At 41.9% G+C, this 25,422-nt stretch overlaps 1 protein-coding gene across 5 annotated transcripts in view; it reads left to right on the top strand.

Moving 5' to 3' along the window:
• The first annotated feature begins 764 nt into the window (after nucleotides 1-764).
• Nucleotides 765-25,422, top strand: part of TSPAN33 (tetraspanin 33) — a 48,100-nt gene continuing 23,442 nt past the window's right edge. For 2 of the 5 annotated variants that reach the window (XM_075857548.1, XM_075857549.1), the window contains exons 1-6: nucleotides 765-1,065; nucleotides 7,463-7,502; nucleotides 11,323-11,357; nucleotides 13,542-13,599; nucleotides 16,847-16,974; nucleotides 20,490-20,564. In XM_075857548.1, coding sequence (XP_075713663.1) covers nucleotides 913-1,065; nucleotides 7,463-7,502; nucleotides 11,323-11,357; nucleotides 13,542-13,599; nucleotides 16,847-16,974; nucleotides 20,490-20,564 — 489 coding nt within the window. In that variant the 5' untranslated portion in view covers nucleotides 765-912. The remainder of the gene's footprint in view (nucleotides 1,066-7,462; nucleotides 7,503-11,322; nucleotides 11,358-13,541; nucleotides 13,600-16,846; nucleotides 16,975-20,489; nucleotides 20,565-25,422) is intronic. The other 3 variants (XM_075857551.1, XM_075857552.1, XM_075857550.1) reach the window with 3 other exon arrangements.

The raw sequence follows: 25,422 nt of genomic DNA, 5'->3' as shown, positions 1-25,422 counted from the left end.
AGGTTACAAAATGAAAGTAGTGACCTGGTTACTATAGGAAATACCTCAACCCCCCACTGACATGGGCCTTACAGAATAAGGGTATGTTCACACGTAGTGACCAAAAACGTCGGAAAATGCGGAGCTGTTTTTTTTTAACAACTCGCGTTTTTCGCTGCGTTTTTTATGGCCGTTTTTGGAGCTGTTTTTCAATGGAGTCAATTGCAGATGTTTGTAGGCGTATTAGGGGCGTTTTTTCAGGCGTAATTCGAGGCGTAAAATGCCCAAATTACGCCTGAAAACACTGCGTGTGAACATACCCTCACTGCAACACAGCCATCCACTAATAGTACAAACAGCTGGTACACAGAAGGTACACGAAGAGATGTATACAAATAGTCAAAGATAAACCCATAGCAACAAATAACATTGCGGTTTTGGTTTTCAAATCTGCCTTAGAACAATGAAAGCTGTTAGTTCCAATTGGTTGCTATCGGCTACGGCTATAGGCAAGTGTCTCTCAGGCCTAGTTTTTAGACATGTATTAGTTTGTACTGCCTCAGTATGATACGTGTATCCAGCAGACGACAATATAGAACGTTAATCACTGTCTGACTAAAGACCATGTTCAGTTTGTGCCTAGTTTCTCAGTTCAGCGACCCGCCACTACCCCATACAGGTGTTCTTCACACTTTGATAGACAGCTGGAAACACCAATCAGCGTGCAGCTTGTGGAGCAGCGCGCCAATCAGCAACAGGTGAACGCTGCCTGCTGTGGAATGAAAACCCGACGGAGCAGTAAAGGCAAGCTGGCTGTGCCGGAGCTGTAGGGGCCGATAATCACATAGCTTTGCCTATGCCTGATCAATCAGTTTTGCGACTCTCAACGCTAGATGTCGCTGCGCTCTTACGTTAATTTAACCCCTCTTACACATGACAGGGTCTATTGCAAAACAAACCCCCTCAGACACTAGAGAGAATTCAGCCATGGCGAGAAGAGCAGCGAGCAGCGTGACTAGGGATAATTTCTCCTTCGTTAGTCCTGTGGTAAAATATCTGCTGTTCTTCTTCAACATGCTCTTCTGGGTGAGTTGTGCTGTTATTCTGCTCTGAATGTGTGTGACTGCCACTGGGGGCACGTGACATGGCTGTACCCACATTCCAAGCCACAGGTCTGTGCTGTACTGTGCTGCCTTGTTTGTCTGATCCTGATACAACTGTGGGCAGAATCACTGGGCTGAAATGCCAAGTCCTAGAAAAGTGCTGGGCACGGCTGTGTCACGGTACCCAGGATGGGTGTTGGCAGCATTACCATGCCTCTTTTTGCTATATTGTGTGGTCACTGAGATTTTTATGTACGTAACATTTTTTATATCTTATAATAACATTAGCTTGATCAGGCTTCCATGGAGCTGAATCCCATAGGTGGAGCCATAATTCAGTATATATGGGGAACATTTATATGTTGTATGTCCTCAGACAGACGGCTGGCAGAATGTGCCCCTGTCATATCTAGGGTTGCTAGCGGTGTAAACTTTACACACATGGATGATTGGAATAGTAGTAGTAGCAATACATGCTGAGTGAATGGGCAAATGGATCATTTCTATTATTTTCAGTGTATTGTGGGCAATTCCATAATATGCTTCAGTTACCTCAATAAATCGCTCCCTTTATAAATGATACAGGTAATAGAGGAGCAGCCATCAGAACAAACCCTCACATCTCTCCAGTGTCAGAATACAGGCGCAACAAACAGACAAATGCTCCTCACTATTATACAAATCACTCCCGCCAGTAATGGTTGGGATTTGGGTAATAGAAGTTTACTAGGAATGCACTGATAATTCCATAAAATATGGGCAAAGGGGTAAAAATTCTCGAATTAGAACTGCATTCCAGGGTCAGTTTTACACACACACACACACACACACACTCGTAAACATTCACACACACACACACACACACACACGTAAACATTCGCACACACACACGTAAACATTCGCGCACACACACACACACGTAAACATTCGCACACACACACACACACACACACACACACATAAACACACGTAAACATTCGCACACACACACACACACACACGTAAACATTCGCACACACACACACACACACACACACGTAAACATTCACACACGTAAACATTCACACACACACACACATTCGCACACACACACACACAAACATTCGCACACACACACGTAAACATTCGCACACACACACACACACACACACGTAAACATTCGCACACACGTAAACATTCGCACACACACACACAAACATTCGCACACACACATTCGCACACACTTAAACATTCGCACACACACTCGCAAACATTCGCTCGCACACACACACACACACACACATGTACAAATTCTCACACACATGTGTCACGTTGGGTTCATGGACCTATTGGGCCGTGCCGCCTTGGCGGTATGGCAGCTGGCCAACAGGGCGCAGTTCAGTCTATGGTTCGTATAGTTTACCTGTGACAGTTCGGACAGTAGCAAGGCAGGCTCGGCTGGGACTAGGCAGCAGGCAGACGTCAGGCGTGGAATACAGCACGAGATACAGAATACAACTACTGGGAACTGGAAGACACTAGGAGACCATTTGCATAGACAAACTTTGGGTACGATAAGAACACTCAGCCATGGGAGGAAGGCGCTGGGCCCTTCTTATAGCCCAGGGTGCTCTGGGAGCAATCAGCTCAATCTCCCACCTGCGTGCGCTTTGGCTTCTTAAGTCTGGACTGAGTGCGCAAGCGCACCCTGGTGGTCACTGTGGAACAGGACGGCCGTATGTGCAGACCTCTCTGGAGAGAAGGGAATCGATATTGTAACGACCACGGACGTTACAATATGTAAGCATTCTCACATACATAGCTAAAGTGAGACATATGGAGGAAGTATGAGTACAGTCCCCTTTCACCTCTGTCACTACCCAGAACAGAGAACCCTCATCTATCAGGCTCTGGAAGCGCCACCAGTTGTAAACCAGGAATGACAATGATTTGCCTTTCTCAGGTGTATTCTTGAATTACTCAATAGGTATAACCACCTTCAATGCTCCACCAGGAGTCGAACAAACCAAACAGGAACTTTAGGCCATCGCAGTGTCACAGATGGAGACTTGAATTTAGGTTCTTATCACCAATGCTCTTTTCTTGAACCCTGTGAAACCGTGGTCTCAGGGAGGACCCCAATGTGTACACCTATGGTACATTGCATACAACAATAGTTTATTGATTAGAAGCTAATATTGTGGTTATATGTACTACACACACAGTTTAGTCTTGCTCCAGAGCTCATTTCGGAGATTTGTGGCATTTCACTTACCATCTTTTTCTCAATCTGATGACTGGAATATCCTATAGGTTATACAGTGCATTGAAGGTATGTAGTATATGTCAAAAACCTGTGATCAAACTTGCATATGAACTAAAAGGTAACACTGCAGCAATGACATAAAATATACAAGTAAACACAAAGCACGTACAATTAAAATATCAATGTCCCTCACCTAGAATTCGTATCCTAGAATTAGAATGCTGTTTCCTAACTACAGGCGAAATGATGATACTGAGAGCATAGATACACATAGGCTTGTCCCAGCAGGTGTAAGCACATACAGGAATAACACGTGTGAATTCCTGAAGCAGATATACAGTCCCTGAGGGCTTTGTTATTTGCGGCACGAGCTGTATTTTTTTTTAGTACATACGACTTTTTGATCACTTCTTATTACATTTTTTTCACGGCTAAAGTGGCCAAAAAATAGCGACTCTGGCATTTTATAATTTTTTTATTTTTACGGCGTTCACTCTGCGCATTAAGTAATGCTAAATTGTACTCACTATCCCAACATACCAGACTCTCTTCCACCATCCAAACTTTCCAAACCAACCTGCAAAGCCACGTCTTTACAAAAGCTTATAACCTGCATAACCCTGCCAGCACTAAAGTATTGGATGATCAGCTTCTAGCCTCACCTTCTGTCTCCTTCCCTCATAGACTATAAGACCTAGCAGGCAGGGTCTTTCCTCCCACAGTACCAGTCTGTCACTCAGCAAGCTCATGTTTATTGTACTTGTTCTTTTTATTGTCTCAAGTTCTATATTTAAACCCTTCTATATTTCATATGTACAGAGCCCTGGAATTAATGGGGCTTTAAAAGAAATAATAATTAAAGACAACATGCTAAATATGTACTATAATATAAACTGAAAAATATTTTAGATTTTTTTTTTAATTTCCACAAAATCAAACTCCTCCATTTTTCTATGCATAAACCTGGCTCTACCTGGATTAAGTTGGGAAGCAATTTAAGTACTAGGCACATACACTCAATGGCCACTTTATTAGAGACACTTGAACTTTCACGATTGGAACTTTCCTGTATGGAAATTAGACACGTGACTGTGGAGTGCAGCATAGAACCAAGTGAGCAAGTTTTCTGTGGATCCGTTTCAGTGTAAATCTACATTAGAATGGGAAAATTTAATGATCTTAGTGATTTAGAATAAGACATGGTCATCCGTGCAAGACGAGCCAGGGCCAGTGTTTTAAAAAACTGCCAACCTTGTGATGTTTTCTCATGCAACTGTATCGAGAATATACTGAGAATGGTTTGATCGAGGAAGAACATCCAGTGAAAGGGGATCCTGTGGCAGTCAAGAACTTGACGACGAAAAGGGTCAGAGGAGGATGTCAGGCAAATTGCAGTCAAATACAACGCTGGTGCTGCAACTAACGTGTCTGAACGCACAGTTCATCGTTCTTTAGCACAGACGGGCTATAACAGTGAACAACCAGTTTGAGTAAAAAGTGCAGGCAAAAGAGCAAAAACTGCATCACTGAGCAGTGAAGAGACATCACCTGGTCAAACTCATCCAGATTTCTGTGGCACCATGCTTATGGGAAGAGTCAAAATTTAACGCAAGCAGCATGAATTGATGAACCCTTCCTGTCAGGTGTGAACTGTTCAGGCTGGTGGAGTTGGTGTGGAGAATGTAATCTTGGCATGCCCTGGGTCCTCTGATACCTGTGGATAAACGTTTTAACAGTAGGACTTACCAAAGCATTGTGGCTGACTCTTCATGGCAGCTGGTTACCGTATGGCAAAAGGACACTTTAGCGGTAACTGTGCATGAGCGAATATTCCTGCACAACAATATCAACACCAAGTGGAGTCTATGCCACTATGAATTGCAGCAGTTCTTAGCGTATGTGCACACGATAACTGCATTTACGTCTGAAATTACGGAGCTGTTTTCAGGAGAAAACGGCTCCTGAATTTCAGATGTAATTGCTCGTACTCGCGTTTTGCGGGGCGTCCATTACGGACGTAATTTGTAGCTGTTCTTCATTGGATTCAATGAAAAACGGTTCAAATTACGTCCCAAGAAGTGTCCTGCACTTCTTTGACGAGGCTGTTATTTTACGCGCCGTCTTTTGACAGCGACGCGTAAAATTACAGGTTGTCGGCACAGTACATCGGCAAACCCATTGAAATGAATGGGCAGATGTTTGCCGACGTATTGGAGCCATGTTTTCAGGCGTAATTCGAGGCGTAAAATGCCTCCATTACGCCTGAAAATAGGTTGTGTGAACCCAGCCTAAAGGCCAAAGAAGGTCCAATGCGCTACTAGATGGGTGTCTCTAATAAAGTGGCCATTCAGTGTATTAGGTAATTGCCCACAGCATAAATGCCATGTATGAATCCAGGGGTGTTCTCATCTTATAAAGTGATGGCATATCGCTAGTATATGACATCACTTTATGATTGGTGGGGGTCCGACCGCTGTGACCCCCTCCGATCCTGAGAATGAAGGGGATTAAGAGCCTTTCATTGTTTTTCCCTACACATCGGCTCCCCGGCCACCCAGCTATGCAGGTAACTGTATCACATTTAAGTGAATGGGGCCGGCTGCACAGTCAGGTGGCTTTGAGTGCTGCTCTACAGCGAAAACTTAGCAGGGGACGCAGCGCTAAATCCTCGGTGAGGCCCCTTCACCTTCATTTTGAGGTTCATGGGGGTCCCAGAGGTTGAATCCCCACTGATCAGAAAGTGATAACATATTTTAGGGATATCCCATCACTACATGAAATGGGAATAGCCCTTTGGCGCCGCAGCCATTTTTGTTTTTTTCATTTTTGTTTTTTCCTTACAGTCTTCCAAATGCCATAACTTTTTCTTTTTCCATCGACATAGCCGTATGCTGGCTCATTTTTTGCAGGACGAGTTGTGGTTTTTAATGTCACGTGTCTTTATTTTGCGGATCAATACGACTACAGGGATACCAAATTGATGTAGGTTTTTTACGATGCAATACTTTTACTACAAAAAAACTATTTGTTAAAAAATACATGATTTTGTGTCATTCTGAGAGGCTCAGTGGCCAGAATAAAAACTGTCAGATTTTAGGAAGTTTTTTAATAAAGATAATGACAATAAACAAAATTATCACAACTTCTTAATAATATGTTTATAATAAAAACTTTATAAAAATGTTTTAATTTTATGATGAAACATTTCCTTTAAAAAGTAGCAATGCTTAAGAAAATAAATAGCAGGTAAAATAAAGCTTTTTCTTTACAATTGTTTACACATACCTTTTAAGGCTGAGTTCACACGGAGCGGATATGCTGCATAAAAGCACGCATCGTATACTGCCTGTGCGCCACAGGGAATTCCAGATGAAAAAAGCACCAAACTATGATGCAGCTTTTCACTTGGTGTGTCCGCTTTGGAAAACTGCAGCAGTTAGCCAATGTTTCTTTCATTCCATATGACCGCTGCTACAGTCTGTGATTGGCTGCAGTGACGGACACACAGGATGAAGCGTTATCCCATTATGCCGCCCATCTGACGTCATCCAGGCCGGCCATCTGGGATGTTTCATCCCATGTGACCGCCACTACAGCCTGTGATTGGCTGCAGCGGTCACATGGGATGAAACGTCATCCCAGCAGTCCGCACTGGAGGGAGGAACACAGACTTCTGGGTAAGTATGAGTTTTTTGTTTTTTTCCTGCGTTGCGTTTTTTGCAGCGTAATCGCTGTGAACCCGCCGTAAAATACACAACAACTGCTATTTTTTTGCGGGATTTACCTCCCCATTGAATTCAATGAGGAAAACCCGCAACAAATCAGCAGCGTTTATGCAAATACAATTGACATGTTAAGGAATAAAATTCCACACCGCAAGTCAATTTCTGAGCGTTTTTTACCACTCGGCATTTACGCATTGTATGGATGAGATTTGTTTTATCTCATCCACTTTGCTGCTACTGTATTTGCTGCAGATTATCCGCATTGCGGAAAAACCGCAGTATTTACTCAACGTGTGAACTGACCCTTTGACTACTGCTGTCATTCTGCCATGAAAATTTGTCAGTGGCCATGTCACCTTTTCCAAATCGTATTTGTTGAGTTTTGACTACGTACTCTTGTCTGTTCTCAGCTGACCTGTAACTGTGATGGCATTTGTCTGAGATTTTCAGGTATGTGTTATTTATGAAGTCAGAGTTCCTAGCATTGTTTTTACTTTCCTGTGATGTGAGAACACTATCAGATGAACATGTCTTCTGGCAGTGTAAGTGATACCCATGTGATTGCTGCAGTTTTGACCTCATTTATTCTGTGCATTGTTTTGTAAGTACCTATTACTAGACTTTGGAATATAACATTTCCCTTTTGAAAAACAATTATGAGTCCACTCTCACCCTATTCTTTTTTTTTTTTTGCCTTGGCTATAAAAACCCTGGTTGCTAAGACAAGACAATCACCTTCTGTAGTTGGCATTCTCTTTATTCTTTATGCTGATGTTACACTGGTAGGGATGTGGGTCCTTTTCTGGCTTCACTTTTAGATCTTTTTAAAGGGAATCTGTCAGCAGTTTTAAAACCTCAGAACTGCTGACGGTGCAATGTAGGGGAGAGTATTGTAACCCTACCTTTTATCTTGGTCAAGTTGCATGACCGAGAAACCGACGTTTAATTCCAAACTCTCTGCTCTGAGTGGCGGCTTTAGGCTGGGTTCACACGTGGCGGAATTTCACTTGAATTCCGCTGCGGACACTCCGCAGCGGAGCCGTTTCTCCATTGACTTCCACTTAAATTTAGAAGTGTTCGTTTAGATGATGCGTAAAATTCCGCTGCGGAGCATAGGCTGCGGAGCGGAATTTGGTGTCCGCAGCATGCTCTGTCTGTTGCGGAGCAGTGGCGGACTGGTTGCGGACTCATGGCGGAATTTCTCCATTGACTTCAATGGAGATTCTAAGTTCCGCAATGAAGTCCGCAGCTGTCATGCACATGTTATGTGTGCTGCGGATGCGTCTTGCTTTTTTGACATGACATTTCTTCATTCTGGCTGGACCTATGTATTTCTAGGTCTACAGCCAGACTGAGGAAGTCAATGGGGCTCCCGTGATTACGGGAGCGTTGCTAGGAGACGTCAGTAAATAGTCACTGTCCAGGGTGCTGAAAGAGTTAAGCGATCGGCAGTAACTGTTTCTGCACCCTGGACAGTGACTACCGATCCCAATATACAGCAACCTGTCAAAAAAATAGAAGTTCATACTTACCGAGAACTCCCTGCTTCTGTCTCCAGTCCGGCTTCCCAGGATGACGTTTCAGTCTAAGTGACGGCTGCAGCCAATCATAGGCCAATCACAGGCTGCAGCGGTCACATGGACTGCGGCGTCATCCAGGGAGGTCGGGCTGGATGCCGAATGAGGGACGCGTCACTAAGACAACGGCCAGTAAGTATGAAATTTGTTTACTTTCACTAGGGAAAGTGCTGTCCCTTCTCTCTATCCTGCACTGATAGAGAGAAGGGAAGCACTTTTTCCGCAGTCCGCAGCAGCTAGTCCGCATCAATTTACTGCACATTTTGGGCAGATCCGCAGCCGTAATCCGCAACCCGGATTAGGTGCGGCATTGATGCGGACAGTTGCGGAGGAAATCCGCCACGTGGGGGCATGCCCTTAGCGTCCAATCAGGAGACCACTAAAGCCGTGACTCAGAGCAGAGGGGAGAGGCTGGCAGCATTCTCTAAGGAGAAGCCAGGAGCACTTGCACAAGTGCCGGCATCAGTGGCATTTGCAAACGCAGCGCTGGGGAAAATAAACATCGATTTCGCCCCTATATCGTGCTGTCAACTGTTTTGAGGCCTCAGAACTGCTGACAGATTCCCTTTAGTACTTTGGATAATTTTCAGGCTGCAGACAACCTGGGATAAATCGGTGGTTTTACTCCTAGGGTCTCACTTCCTGCCGGTTCTTCCTTCTCATGTTCCTCTACAAGGGATAACTCAATTTAAGTAACTGGATATGACGCAATAATTGTCCCTAAATGTTCTACCTATTCTAGTTAATGCCGAATCTACTTTTAAAAGCTTGACCACCTTTTCACTAACTTTGCTATTCAGAATCAACATTTTTACAATGGTATTTCTTCCCAAGTTTCTTTGTGTTTCATGCCTCTCCAATAATGATACCTTAATCCTTTTTTTTTTTTTTTTTTTCACAAACTTAATTCTGCATAATTCGCCAAACCTTTTTGTGGCATGGGGTTCCTGTTAAATTTGCACTTCGTACCCTGCAAGCTATAGAATCAACTGGTGGTTTATCGGCCCCCAATATGTTTTATTACTTACTACCAGCCCAATTGATTTATGGCCATTGATCTGTCTTTGCCTGATACTGATTGGGCGTAGGTTCAGGACGCCTTCATGTCCTCGGTGGTCAGTGCCACAGACGCAAATGGACATCATATCATGGGTGTGCCTAAGAGGAGTTTAAATGCACCAGATTTATTAGCGGTATTCACCATTTATGTGGCGCAAAATACCGATGTATTGTATGCCAGCTAATAGGTGGCATAAGAAAGAAAAAAATAGTCTTACATGTTTGGCGCAGTTTCTGCCTGTTTGGTCTAGTTTTATCCTTATGAAAATCTTCTTCATTCTGTATTCTAGTTCAGTCAGGACAGTTATTGTTCATCCTTTTTTTTTTTTTCTTTAGTGTTTTCTTTATTGGTAAGGGTATTGCATGTGGGGCTATGCAAACACACTATTTTCCTATGATATGAATAATTTTCAATAAGGAAAAAGAATTGTTTATGATGTGGGAAAAATCTTATGTATTCTACTTTCGCAATGTACATCTCAATTGCAAAAAAGAAAGTGGAATCAGCTAATGCATCTGAAAACAACAATTGAGATTATACGTTTCCATAGAAACAGTGGCAGAACTGTATAGTAAAAAATGTGGTTTCACCGAGGTTTGACTGATGCAATAGTGGTGTAGCTGTGTGCTGCTCCATTACCGGTATGTATCCTTAAGCTTCTTTCCCACTCCTGTATGAACAACACATGAGAGAGTAGATTATTTTGAGCCCCAAAAAAAAAAACAGGATTAAAGGCCACCAGGGAAAACAGGACTATTCATACAGTGGTGTGAATGTGGCCTAAGGGCTTTCCACAGATAGTCGTATTGCCCCTGTATTTAACAGTCCATACTACAAACATAACATCCGGACCCCATGGTCCTACTGAAATCAAAAGATCAACCCTAACAAAAAAGTTCCTTTAGGGTAGGAACACACATGCGTATTCAGGGCGGATACACCGTCAAACTTCGCAGCGTATCCGTCCTGAATATCGCAGGGAATGGCGTCCGAAATCCTGCATCACACTGGTGCGTTTTTTTGGGCGTAAATTCTGCTGCGTAAATTATCACACATACTTACCCCCTGCCTCCTCTGACGTCCACTCCGGCCTCCCTGGATGGGGTTGCAGGCTATGTGACCGCTGCACCCTGTAATTGGCTGCAGGGGTCACATGGCCTGCTACTTCATCCAGGGAGGTCAGACTGGAGAAGAAGCAGGGAACTCTGGGTAAGTATATCTTAATTTTTTTCTTACCTGCGATTTTTGCGGCAAAAACACTGTGATTCCGCTGAAAATGTCACTAAACACACCACTTTGTTGCAGGTTTAAGCACCCCATTGAATTCAATATGAAAACCAGCAACTGAAGAGCTGCAATTCCGCAGCAGTAATTGACATGCTGCAGTTGAAGAAACTGCACCGCAGGTCAATTTATGTGCGTTTTTTCAGCTGCGTTTTTCCACAGTGTGGGGACGAGATTTGTTGAAATCTCACCCACACTGCTGCTAAAGTAATACACTGCCTATTTTCTGAAATGATTCCTTTGCGGAAAATCCGCTGTGTTTACGCTGGGTCTGTTCGTACCCTTAATGTTGGCTTTTCCTATTGTGAAGAAGATTTAACCAAGAATTGGATTTTTCACCCACTAATAGGAAGCGTGAGCAAGGATGGGACTGTCATGAGACAGGTTCGTTTTAGCCTACTAATAATGTGTTGTTAAAATTGAATGTCACATGAGGTTTGTGAATGTGTATTTACATAAGCAATTTTTATTACAGTTTATGTCCAGTTTTTGCCATGATTTTCGTAATCCTAGCAAAACAGTGCCAAGTGACATGGTTCTCAACCACACCTCGCCAGGATTCAATAAAACCATGGGACTTACCTTCTAAATGGACTATAAAATTGGCAGCTGCATTAGAATGACGAAAGCTCTTGACAAAGGTTCTCGAAGCTGTTAACAAAACTGCAACTGTATTGTACAAATTGAATGAAAAAGAAACCTTATCGTGAGATATTTTGTACAGAACATATTATGCAGAGACACCTGTGTACATGGGCTGAATGCTAATTCACTGTGGTTATAGAGCATTATACCTTGTACATATTAACATTTGGAAAGTATGTGAAAGGTACGCGAACATCCAGCTTCCGGTTTTTACTGCTAGTTAATGATTAGCTGGTTCTTTGGGGCAGTAGATGCAATGCCAAGTCCCTGTAAGTAATCCGCATAACTATTAAATATGAAATACTTATTAGGGGGGATTCACACGAGCGTGTATTCGGTCCGTGCGGGCCGCGTGGTTTTCACGCGGCACGCATGGACCAATACAAGTCTATGGGGCAGTACAGACAGTCCGTGCTTTTTGCGCAGCGTTTATCTGCTGCGCAAAAAGCGCGACAGGTTCAATAAGGCTATGTTCACACGGGGTATTTTGCCGAGTTTTTTGACGCGGAAACCGCGTCGCAAAACTCGGCAGAAACGGCCCGAGAACGCCTCCCATTGATTTCAATGGGAGGCGTCGGCGTCTTTTTCCCGCGAGCAGTAAAACTGCCTCGCGGGAAAAAGAAGCGACATGCCCTATCTTCGGGCGCTTCCGCCTCCGACCTCCCATTGACTTCAATGGGAGGCAGGAGAAAGCGTATTTCTCGCTGTTTTATGCCCGCGGCGCTCAATGGCCGCGGGCGAAAAACGGCGCGAAAATCGGCGTGCAGGGAGAGGAATATCTGCCTCAAAGTTCCAAACGGAATTTTGAGGCAGATATTCCTCCCCCAAAATACTCCGTGTGAACATAGCCTAACTCTGCGTATTTCGCGCATCACGCACCCATTGAAGTCAATGGGTGCGTGAAAATCACGCGCACCACACGGAAGCACTTCCGTGGGACGAGCGTGATTCGCGCAACAGCAGTGAAAAGGATGAATGAAAACAGAAAAGCACCACGTGCTTTTCTGTTTCCGAACATCCAAACGGAGTGTCTTTGCGATGAGCGAAGCCGGACAAGCGTACCGAACTTCACCGGGTTCGGCCAAACTCGTTTTGGCCGAACCCGGCAAAAAAATTATCGGTACGCGACATCAGGAGATAGTCACTGTCCATGGTGCTGAAAGAGTTAAACTGTTTCAGCACCATGGACAGTGACTTCCGATCCCAATATACATGAACCTGTAGAAAAAAAAACTACAAAAATGGTCATAACTTGGCCAAAAATGCTCGTTTTTTAAAAATAAAAACGTTACTGTAATCTACATTGCAGCGCCTATCTGCTGCAATAGCAGATAGGGGCTGCAAAATCTGGTGACAGAGCCTCTTTAAGCTTTTTTTACATACTTTTTTCTTTGCTGTGTACCGGCCAGACGATACTTTTCTGGCCTTTGTCTGACAGCAGAGCCCTATGGACACGTTTAGCATGTATGCCGGGAGTTTTCCCAAAGTACACACTAAAAGTAAACAAAAAACGTGATGTGAACATGGCCTGACCGTTCCATATGTTCGCCTCAGTGTTTCACAATACGTATTCTAGGTGGTCTTGGGATATTTTAGATAATATGGATGAAGATAACAGCCTATCCACTTATAGGGGACATGGACAGTCCTGGGAAAGGAGACCGTGCACATGCTTTTATCAATAACGTTTTTGACTGTTACTGCATGGCACTGTCGAGTGGCTGGGACTATTGAATGGGCACTATCTCACACGAAAATATGCAGCAAACAATTAGTTAAAGCATTGCTCCGCATGTATACTTTTGTGGCTACATGAGGTGACAATAACTTTTTCAGTAGTCTCTGCACTAACTGTCAGGAAATATATATTATATATATATATATATAGATATAGATATATGTGTTTCATTCCTGTTTTTTCAGGTTATATCCTTGGTGATGGTGGCTATTGGAGTCTATGCACGGCTAATGAAACATGCTGGTAAGTTCACAATGTGCTTTGCTATGCTTCCACTGCCTGACAGTGTAGAATACAATGCATGTTCTCTAATATACAGGACACAAGAACATTGAGAAGTATATTGGACTATGAATGGATGGACACCATAAATATTTGTGAAGGCTAGTTATTGGAGCACAACCACTAACATTAAACTTACTAGCTATCCCTGATTCAACTTGGTAGAACCCCAATAAAACGTTTCAGATATCAATTGTTCATTTAAGAGTCTTTCAGGTTTTTGGCTAACAGGGAACCTTTCTCAGAATACTGGCAAACAGATTAATAGATTTAAAAATACAGGAATTAGAAAGCACTAATCCACTGTATACAGTTGCACACTTTGCCTATGGACTACAATTGGAAAAAAACGTACAGTACTGTGCAAAACATTTTAGGCAGTTGTGGAAAAATGATGCAAAGTAAGGCTTCATGCACACGACCGTTTGTGCCTGTAATTACGACCCGTAATGACGGGCATGGACAGCCTAGGACAGCCGGACGTTTTTACAAGCCGTGCTCACATTATAAAGTATAGGAGCACGGTCCGTAAAATAAAAAAATAGGACATGTTCTATTTTTTTCGGCCGGTTTCTACAGCACGGGCACCCTCCCGTAGACATACGGGAAGGTGTCCGTCGGCCATAGAAATGAATGAGCCCGTAATTACGGTCTGTAATTACGGTCGATTTTACGGTCGTGTGCATGGGGCTTAAGAATGTTTTGAAAAATAGAAGTTTTAGGCCTCGTGCACACTAATGTGTTTTTGCGGCTGCAATTCACCCGCAAATCTGCGGGTGAATTGTGGACCCATTCATTTCTATGGGCCCATGGACACGACCGTGGAATCCACAGTTCTTGAATTGGTCAGGAGCCCGGACCGGAAAAAGATAGAACATGTCATTATACAGGCCGCATTTGCGGTCTGGGCCCATTGAAATCAGTGCTGCAATCACGGGCCGTGCACAAAGCTACGGTCGTTTTTTTTTTTATCATTTAACAAAATGCAAAATGAATTAACGGAAGAGAAATCTAAATTACATCGATATTTGGTCTGAACACCCATTGCCTTCAAAACAGCATCAATTCTTCTAGATACACTTGCACACAGTTTTTTAAGGAACTCGGCAGATAGGTTGTTCCATACATCTTGGAGAACTAACCACAGATCTTCAGTGGCTGTAGGCTTCCTCAAATCCTTCTGTCTCTTCATGTAATCCAAGACAGACTCGATGCTGTTGATATCAGGACTCTGGGGGGCCATATCATCACTTCCAGGGCCCGATCTTCTTCTTTATGCTGGAGATGGTTCTTAATGAAATTGGCTGTATGTTTAGGGTCGTTGTCCTGCTGCAGAATAAATTTGAAGCCAATCAGACGCCTTCCTGATGGTATTGCATGATGGATAAGTATCTGCCTGTATTTCTCATCGTTGAGGACACCATTAAAGGGGTTTTCCAGCCAATAAAAATTGATAGCCTATCCTCAGGATAGTCCATCAATAGCTGATGGGTTGGGGTCCGACTTCCGGGACCCCCTCCAATCAGCTGTTTTGAAGGCAGTGCAGCGCTCGTAGGAGCGCTGCTTCCTCTTCATTTCTTCCTGCTCACTGAATCGTCAACACGCATTTAGCGGCTGTTCACAGGTATTGCAGCCTTTTCTCCCATTGGCGGGGGTTTCTCCCATTGGCAGGTATTGCAGCTGATCATCGGGGGTCCTGGAAGTCTGACCCCGACCCGTCAGCAATTGGCCATTCATATTTACTGGCTCGAAAACCCCTTTAATCCTGACCAAATCCCCAACTCCATTTGCTGAAATGCAGCCCCAAACTTGCAAGGAACCTCCACCATGCTTCATTGTTGCCTGCACACACTGATTATTTTACCACTCTCCAGCCCTTCGGCAAACAAACTTCCTTCTGTTACAGCCAAATATTTCACATTTTGACTCATCAGTCCAGAGCACCTGCTTCGTTTTTCTGCACCCCAGTTCCTATGTTTTTATGCATAGTTGAGTCACTTGGCCTTGTTTCCACGTTGAAGGTTTCATGAAGACCACTTCTGGCGAGCCTTCTCCAAACCATAGATGGGTGTACCTGGGGCCCACTGGTTTCTGCCAGTGCTGATGGCATTGCTGGATTTCAAAGGGAAGTAAGCATGATGTGTGTTTGATTTGCTGCACTAAGTTTTCTTGGCCAACCACTGCGTCTATGGTCTTCAATGTTGCCTGTTTCTTTGTGCTTCTTCAAAAGAGCTTGAACAGCCCATATTGAAACCCCAGTCTGCTTTGAAATCTTTGCCTGGGAGAGACATTGCTGATGCAGTATAACTATCTTGTGTCTTGTAGCTGTGCTCAGTCTTGCCATGGTGGACCTGTGACATGAAACTGTATTCCACAACCTCAACTTTTTAGCAAAGTTTGGCTGTTCCTCACCCAGTTTTCAGCCTCCTACTGTTACAGTTAATGACTGTGTTTCATCCTACATATGAAAATTATGATCATTATCACCTGTTTGGTATAATTGGTTAGTCATCCACCTGACTATTATCCTACAAAATCCTGGCTTTGTTTCAGTGTATCTAGAAGAATTGATGCTGTTTTGAAGGCAAAGGGTGGTCACACCAAATATTGATTTGATTTAGATTTCTCTTCTGTTCATTCACTTCATAATTTGTTAATTGATAAAAACTATGAACACTTCTATTTTTGAAAGCATTTTTACTTTGCAGCCTTACAACTGCCTAGAACTTTTTCACAGTACTGTAAATGAACAGTATACTTTTTAGAGGTGCCCGGCTGTATAGGAATTCACGAAGGGAAATAAATATACAGAAGTTTAACAGTCTGGCAGATGCCAAACAGACACTCTTTTGGCATCCATTGAGCAAACGGGGGTCTACATACACTTTCAGTAGAGAGCAGTTCACAATGCATATACTAAACGTCCATTGCAAACGCAGTGTGAATAAATCTTAGCTTGAAGGAATTGTCAGATAATTATTTATACAATTATTTATACAATCAAGGTTGAGAATAAAGAATAAGGTCACCCTCATCCAATATTGTAAGATTCCATAAAAAATGCTATTCTTTTCTTTTTCTGTCATTTTATGATTTGTGTCATTGTAGATGATCTGGTTTTCAGTGATAGCTTGAATCTTTGAATATTAAGATGGTATCATTACCTTGCATCTCCTATACTAATTCTGTAATTGTAAATCCTCCCCAGAGGCTGCCATGGCCTGTCTTGCTGTGGACCCTGCATTACTCCTTATTGCAGTTGGCGTTTTAATGTTCCTTATTACGTTTTGTGGATGCATTGGGTCTCTGCGGGAAAACATCTGCCTCTTGCAAGCGGTGGGTTACACTGACCAGGAATTTTTACATTAATTTCAAAATAAGCTCCCTAAAAAAAAAAAATCACATTCTGTAATCAATAGCTTTGTGGTGTGTAATGCTTAATAATTCCTTCTTTACTTCATTATGTCTTCTTATATGTCAACATTTCTAAATCTTCAAGAAACTGTTTAATTGTTTAGTCTCTTCATTCTGAAGTATACTTCTACTCTTCTCCTGTGTGTCTCCTGTTGTCTTGCCATCTGTCAGAAAATGTCACATGCTTAAATGGTATGGTCTACCATTGAGCACAACTTTACAGTTTAAATGTACAGTAAAGCCTCGTTAAGATGATTTTCCAAAATTGTGGTGCAGCCGTTTAGAGTGGTGCTCTCAAAGAAGGGGGCAATATATACGATATGGCCAAAAGTACGTGGACACCTGACCATCATACCTACTGTATATGAGCTTGTTGGACATAACACTCCAAGATATGCTATGGGAGTTGAACCAGCGATCGTTGGATCACTTGCACAATATACTGCAATGCTAATGTTAAAAAATGTATTGCAGTATATTGTGTCTGGCATTGCTTCATAAGAGCACAGAGATGGCGATCGGGTCACGTAGGGTGGAAATGCACAGTCGGAGGGGGGTTGGTCCCTCTTTCTAATCGCTGAGATGCCATAGTCGCTATTGACCGCAGCATCTAAGTGCTTAAACGGGAGTGATTGGGGTAATCTCCAATTCCGCCTGTTGCAGTGTAGTGTCGGCTGTAATATCCAACAGCCGCTCTGTAGGGCGGCTCTGTCGGCTCACGACTCTGCGGCTCTGCCGCTCTGTTGGCTGTTACATCCAACAGCCGCTCTGTAGGGCCGCAGAGTCATGGGCCCGCTCCATACTTCCCCCTTGGTGACTGTCAAGTATATGTGCGTGACATTTCGCCAAGGGGGTTAAACCCTTAGCTCTTCCTTAAAGGGGTTTTCATGCGAGCATTGTCCAGTGAACACTCCATCCCCATAATTATTTTCTCAGGTACAGTTCCATACATTTGGTTGTGGCTGTGCCTGTTCTGCACCACACAGCAGCTCCGTCTCTTTCAAGTAAAGGATAGGTGATTGATATTACAGTCCTGGAAAACCGCTTTATATGGTTCCTACTATAAATCATACACTTTCCAGAATTAAAATCACCAGCAAAAGCTTTGTGTAGATATTGATTCAGAAAAAAAATGCAGGTACATTTCAGTCCTGAAGCCTGCAGAATTATGAATGCAGCTCTGGACTTTTATAGACAGGCTGCAACTCAGGATTATTATAAGATAAATAACCCATTTGGGTTTACAAATAAACTTTTATGTAGATTATATTTATATATAAACTGTAAAATTATGTTCAAAGATGAACAAACAATTTAATATTAAAGGCTATGTTCACCTTTGAAATAGTTTTTTTTTCTTTTTTTAATAAAAAAATGTCGATCAGTGTGTTTTGTGCAACTTTATAAATACTTTTTATTAAAAATTATTTTGCATTTTTGAGACACACCTGCTTTGTATCCTGTATACAGAGCAGCTGTATCTAGCGCTGAAACCTCTATCCGTCAGGTCAGCGGCACTAACAGGTTCATTGACAGCGGGTCCTGTGTGTCTCTGACATGCAGAATCCACCTGTAATCGATCACATCCAAGTTATGAACTTAGATGTGTTCGGTAACAGCTCGATCTTGAATGTCAGAGAAACGCAGGACCTGCTGTCACTGAACCTGTCAGTGCCGCTGATCTGACAGATACAGGTGTATTGCTTTCAGCCAACAGCCTAGGCATAAGATCCTTTCGCATGTAATGAAAGTTGGTAAAATTCACACAAAAACAACTGCATACACCAATAATAGTTTTGTGTAAATAGAGTGAATGACCAAACACTAAATAGCAAATGATATATGAAATTAATAATTTACGCATAAAAAGGGTCTCTCATTTGGTAAATTTTACATGCCAAAACTGGTCCTCTGACTTCTTTTTACTGTACTCTGTTACTATTTTGTTAGAATAATTCATAGTATATACAATAATGTATAAACCTCCACCTTAGGGTTTATTTACACAAGCGTGTTAAACATCCGTGGGACGGTCGTTGAAACAGCAGCCGTCCCACGGACCTATGTAATTCAATGTGGCCGTTCACACAGCCGTTGTTTCAACGGACTGTGTGAAGGGTCCGTGCGAAAATAGGACATGCCCTATCTTTTCACGCATCACGCACCCTCCATAGATTCTCAACTATGGGGGATGCGTGACATCGCATCCCGCAGCGCTGAGCACGGATGCACCTCAGACGTGAAAAACTGCAGTTTTTCATGTCCGAGATGCGCAGCCTTAGGTTGAGTTCATATGTCGATTTGTCGTGGGTTTTTGGTGCAATTTCTGCATTCAAAATCCGTAACAATTTACAGTACAATGCAGAAGGAGGAGGTTTTGAAAGCCCACCCACATGTAGGGGAAAAAAAATCCCTGAAGTATTCAAGGTGGATCTGACACAGGTTTTTTACCTCAGAAATTCCTGTTTGGTTTTTTTTATAGAAAAATTTCCATTGTGTATTGTTTAGGCACAGTAGGTTGGATTTTGTGTTTTTTTTAGGTTTTGCATTGTTTATATTTCAGTAGATCTTATATCTATAGCCTTATGACACTTTTTGCGATTCATGAATGAAACATCTAAAATGTATTTCTGATTACACTGGGTGCAATGTGCAAGTATTTGGGCAGATTCACACGTGGCGGAATTACTGTTGAATTCCGCAGCGGACAGTCCACAGTGGAATTCCGCAGCAGCCGTTTTTTACATTTGTTTCTATACATTTTTAGGAAAGTTAGTTTAGACGTTGCGGAAATCAGGATGCGGTGCAGAATTTCCCCTTCGCAGCATGTTCATGACGTTGCGGAGAAGAAGCGGAATTTCACTTCAGATTTCAGCCTTTGCAACGCAAAAACTGAACTCTGTGGCAAGTCCGCTGTGTTTTCTGCAACGTCTGAATTGCCTGTCAAATATGCAAATGCTGGTGCAGATTCGTTGCGTAATTGCCCAAATCTGCACCAACATTTGCAGCGGAAAACTTCCGCCACGTCTGAACGTGCCCTTTTACAGAACCTTTAGGCCACATGCACACGATGCATACAGTATGCATCAAAATATTTGATAAATAACCAAAAACCTGGGTGAATATATAAGTACATTATAATCTAAATAAATTGACATACTCCGGATTAAAAAATACAACATAGATACATAGATTAATTTATGAACATTTTCTTAGCTGATTTTGTCTGCAACATGTGGATGAGATTTGTCTAAATCGAATACACTTGCGGAAAATCTGCACTCTTTACGCTGTATGTGAACGTACCCTTATACTTAAAAGAATAAAAATAACCTTACATTCTGCTTGCCTCTAGATAAAACATATTGTCTCATGTTTGTCTCTTGATTTTTCGACATAACGTATACTTATGTTTATTTATTGATTTCTCTCTGCAGTTCTCTATATGTCTGACATTGGTTTTTCTACTCCAGCTGTCTGCGGGCATAGTGGGCTTCGTCTTCTCTGATAAGGTGATGTTTGATAGTCAATATATTAAATTTTTTATTAGAATATTTTTTGTTGGCTCACTTTTAGGGCTTATTCAGACGAACGTGATATACGTCCGTGCAACGCACGTGATTTTCACGCGCCTGGCACGGACCTATATTAGTCTATGGGGCCGTGCAGACAGTCCGTGATTTTTGCGCAGCGTGAGTCCGCTGCGTAAAACTCACGACATGTCCGTTCTTTGTGCGGATTTCGCGCATCACGCACCCATTGAAGTCAATGGGTGCGTGAAAATAACGCGCACCACACGGAAGTACTTCCGTGGGACGCGCGTGATTCGCGCAACAGCAGTGAAAAGTATGAATGAAAACAGAAAAGCACCACGTGCTTTAATGTTTACAAACATACATATAGAGTGTCATAATGATGGCATCTACGCGAAACTCACGCAGCCACGCATCATACGGGGATGACACACAGAGCTGCGTTTGTTGCACGCGCAAAACGCACACGCTCGTGTGAATCCAGCCTTAAGCTACAGATCTAGTTAATAGTTTCTACATTATAGACCGAAAAATACGGCAAAGCCAAACTGTATGTTGCAATTTTTGTTACATTACTTCATTCTTCATACTCTGGATCAACACCACATAGTTGACTACTAATGAACATTAATAAGAGATTGCACAAATAAAATATTTGATAAATAATTAAAAGCCTGGGTGGATATATTCATACGTTATAATCTAAATGAAGCAGCATTCTTATTAATTTTACGGAGGTCTAAATAAACTCCTCATGTCTTACTTGGCATTAGAATGCATCCATCTGTTCTCTGGATGTATAATATGTGATCATGGAGATGCTGATTACTTGGCACAGATGTTTGCCCTTGTAATAAATACTGAAATATTTATTGCATAGAGGGACTCTAGGGTTCATTCACACGTGGCTGTTGAGGGGCAGTTACAACTGCGTCGAAAAAGCACATCATTTAACCACGTGTTTTCTTGCGATTTGGTGCGTTTTTCGTTGTGGTTTGAGCGCAACCGCATCAAGGAATGAACCAAATCGTGTTAATAACACATGCATTTTTAGGATGCGGCTTTTCAATGCGGTTCTAAACTTACCTTTACTGCAACGTGCAGCTAAAGACTGGGGCTAGACCTAGACTGTTTTTTTTTTTTAAGTGAGCAATAAATCGATGTCCATAGGAATGCATTGAGTAGCTTGAAAATCTATTCAAAATCATTCATAACAAATGTGTAGCTCTGAAATCCCAGCATATAGCGATTAAAAAAAAATGCAAGGAAATAGGAGCTGCCATAGATTTCCACTATAATTTAAGGCAGTTTTCTGGCGTAAATTTGTTGGGCCACTATGGCCCCACCTCCTTTTCTGAAGCCAAGTTCCCTTTCCACAAAAGTGGTGAGGGCGCTGTAAGGGTATGTTCACAAGTCTTAATTTTCGGCCGTTTTTCGGGCCGTAAACGGCCAAAAGATCGGAAGCAGAACGCCTCCAAACATCGGTCCATTGATTTCAATGGGAAAAACGGCGTTCTGTCTCGACAGGGCGATTTTTTTACACGGCCGTTTAGAAAAACGGCCACGTTAAAAGACCCCCGTGAAAAAGAAGTGCATGTCACTTTTTGAGCTGTTATTGGAATCATTTTTCATTCACTCTATTGAATAACGGCTCCAATAACGTCCGTAAAATACGAAGCGAAAAACGCGAGTTCTTAAAAAACGTCTGAAAATCAGGTATTTTCAGATTTTTTTGTTAAGCGTGTGAACATACCCTAAGGCAAAAAGGCCAACTTTTGGGCCCTTTTAAATTACCTCCACTGTTTCCCAGCAGAAAGCTTTCCTGTTTTTCCTGCTTCCAAAACATCAACTTTAATTCTGGGTTAACATGTTGCGTTTTTGTAGTGCTTTTGTTGCTTTTTTGAAAACGCATGTGCAAAATGCATCTAAAAAAAAACGCTCCTAAAAATGTTTTAATTACCCACGTGTTTTACAAAGTGTTTCAGCTGTAAGCCTATGACTAGAAAATTAAAAATGAGATTACAGCTGAAACACTTTATAAAACACATGGGTAATTAAAAAAACGCATGCGCATGGATGAGAGGGCCGGGTTCGCAATCTCCATTATAGTTCATCTCAAAGGTGTTCAATGGGGTTGAGGTCAGGGTTCTGTTCGGGCCAGTCAAGTGCTTCCCCACCAAACTCACCCAGCCATGCCTTTATGGACTTTACTATGTGCACTGGGGCACAGTCATGCTGGAACAGAAAAGGGAAATTCCCAAAACTTTTGCCACAAAGTTGGAAGCATAGAATTGTCCGAAATGTCTTGGTATTCTAAAGCATTAAGATTGCCCTTCACTGGAAGTAAGGGGCCTAGGCCAACCCCTGAAAAACAGCCCAATAGCATTATCCCCTACACCAAACTCTACAGTTTGCACAATTCAGTCAGGCAGGTAACGTTCTCCTGGCATTCGCCAAACCGAGAATCTTCCATCAGACTGGCAGATAGAGGAAGGTGATTAGTCACTCCACAGAACACGTTTCCACTGCTCCATCGTGCTTTACACCTCTACATCCGACACTTACCATTTTGCTTGGTAAAAGAAGGCTTGCGTGCAGCTATTCGGCCATGGAATCCTATGTAATGAAGCTCCCGGGGCACATTTTTCATGCGGATGTTAATATTTTATATATAAAAATATCGGCACAAGAAGCGCGACACTCCAATAGGCTTAAATAAATATTTATTCACCCATAGTGAGAAGGCCTTCTCACTATGGGTGAATAAATATTTAGTTTTTGACTAAGCCTATTAGAGTGCCGCTCTTCTTGTGCCGATATTTGTATTAAGTCCGGGTTTGGAGGTCAACCTGGTGGGTGGATATAGTAGTAATACTTGAATTATCATTGGTATAAACTGTTATACTGGGTGTACACCACCAATATATTGATATAAAGTGTAAGGGGGAAGGGAAAGAGGATTTGGAAAAGTTGGTACAACACAAAAAATTTACTTTTATTGGATATATCTAAGATATTCGAGTATACAAAATAAAATATAGACAGAGTAATATTTTTACCCTTCTGAATCAATAGGTTGGATGTCCCCAAGTGATAGAACAACCTAATTTGGAAAACCTCTTTGAAGAACCAAAGCTTCTTATAATTTTATTGTGGCCCTAATGTGCACCACCAATGGTGGATAATTAATAAAGTAGGGGGAAGCATACGGAAGCATTACCATTGAAATCAATGGTAATGCAAACGGAAGCTATGGTTTCCGTTTGGCTTTCCGTTCATCGGTTCCTCCGACCGGAAAGGTCGAACAGAACCGATGAACGGAAGCCCGACGCTGATGTGAACAGGCCCTAAGACTAGCACAAGATGCCTCTATTGTATAACACGATAATAACTAGACAAATACATTTCTTGAAGAATTTTCATGGGTGTTCAGCAAGACATAAGTATATAAACAGTAGCGGACTGACTATGTCAACAACATTTTTGGAAATGTTTAACACAAAAGCAAAATTTTTTTTATTTCTTGTTTCCAATGTTACTACTGTATGTTTGATTCACTTCTTTATTCTGGTATATATATTTAGAAGCATTTATCTATCCTTATCCACCGTCATCTAGTTCTGAATTTCATGTCAATGTCATTATTAGGCTTAGTCATATCATATCTCAGAACATTAAAATGTCTTAAGTGATGACAAAGGAACCCAGCTGTGGGTTTCGATCCTCCAACACTATGCAGACCGGCATACTTGCTATCCTACTCATTTATGAACTTGTTTCTTGTCTTCCTATGTCCATCATTGTAAGCACCTGTATCGTGCTTCATTTCATGTTATTAATATTTAACCATACATCCAAATTTCTTACTACTTTTTATAGACCATGAGAATATAAAAATATAAATTGTATTGAAAAGCTGAAGTATAAATTATAGAGACTTGAGTCATTACTAAATGTACAGACTTATTTAACCCCTTCAGGACACAGCCTGTTTTGGCCTTGTGGACGCAGATGATTTTTTCAAATCTGACATATATTAGTTTATGTGGTAATAGCTTTGGAATGCTTTTACCTTTCCAAGCGATTCTGAGATTGTTTTCTCGTGACATATTGTACTTTACGTCTGTGAAAAAATTTGGTCAATAAATGCAGTATTTATTTGTGAAAAACACCAAAATGTAGAGAAAATTTGCAAAAAATAGCATTTTTCTAAATTTGAATGTATCTGCTTGCAAAACAGATATTAATACCACACACAATAGTTACTAGTTAACATTTCCCATATGTCTACTTTATGTTTGCATAGTTTTTTGAACGTCCTTTTATTTTTCTAGGACGTTACAAGGCTTAGAACTTTAGCAACAATTTCCAAAACCTATTTTTTCATGGACCAGTTCATTTCTGAAGTGGCTTTGAGGGCCTTATATATTAGAAACGCCCCATAAATCACCCCATTTTAAAAACTGCACCCCTCAAAGTATTCAAAACCGCATTAAGAAAGTTTCTTAACCCTTTAGGCGTTTCACAGGAATTAAAGCAAAGTAGATGTGTAATTTACAAATCAAATTTTTTTTGCAGAAATTCATTTGTAATAGAAAAATTTCTCTAACACAGAAGGTTTTACCAGAGAAACGCAACTCAATACTTATTTCCCAGATTCTGCAGTATTTAGAAATATCCCACATGTGGCCCTAGTAGGCTACTGGACAGAAACACCGGCCTCCGAAGCAAAGGAGCACCTAGAGGATTTTGAAGCCTCCTTTTTATTACAATATATTTTAGGCTCCATGTCTGGTTTGAAGAGGTCTTGTGGTGCCTAAACAGTGGAAACCCCCAA

This window comes from Rhinoderma darwinii, chromosome 3 (assembly GCF_050947455.1).
Source record: "Rhinoderma darwinii isolate aRhiDar2 chromosome 3, aRhiDar2.hap1, whole genome shotgun sequence".
Classification (NCBI taxonomy): domain Eukaryota; kingdom Metazoa; phylum Chordata; class Amphibia; order Anura; family Rhinodermatidae; genus Rhinoderma; species Rhinoderma darwinii.
This window is presented reverse-complemented; position numbering and strand designations above follow the sequence as displayed.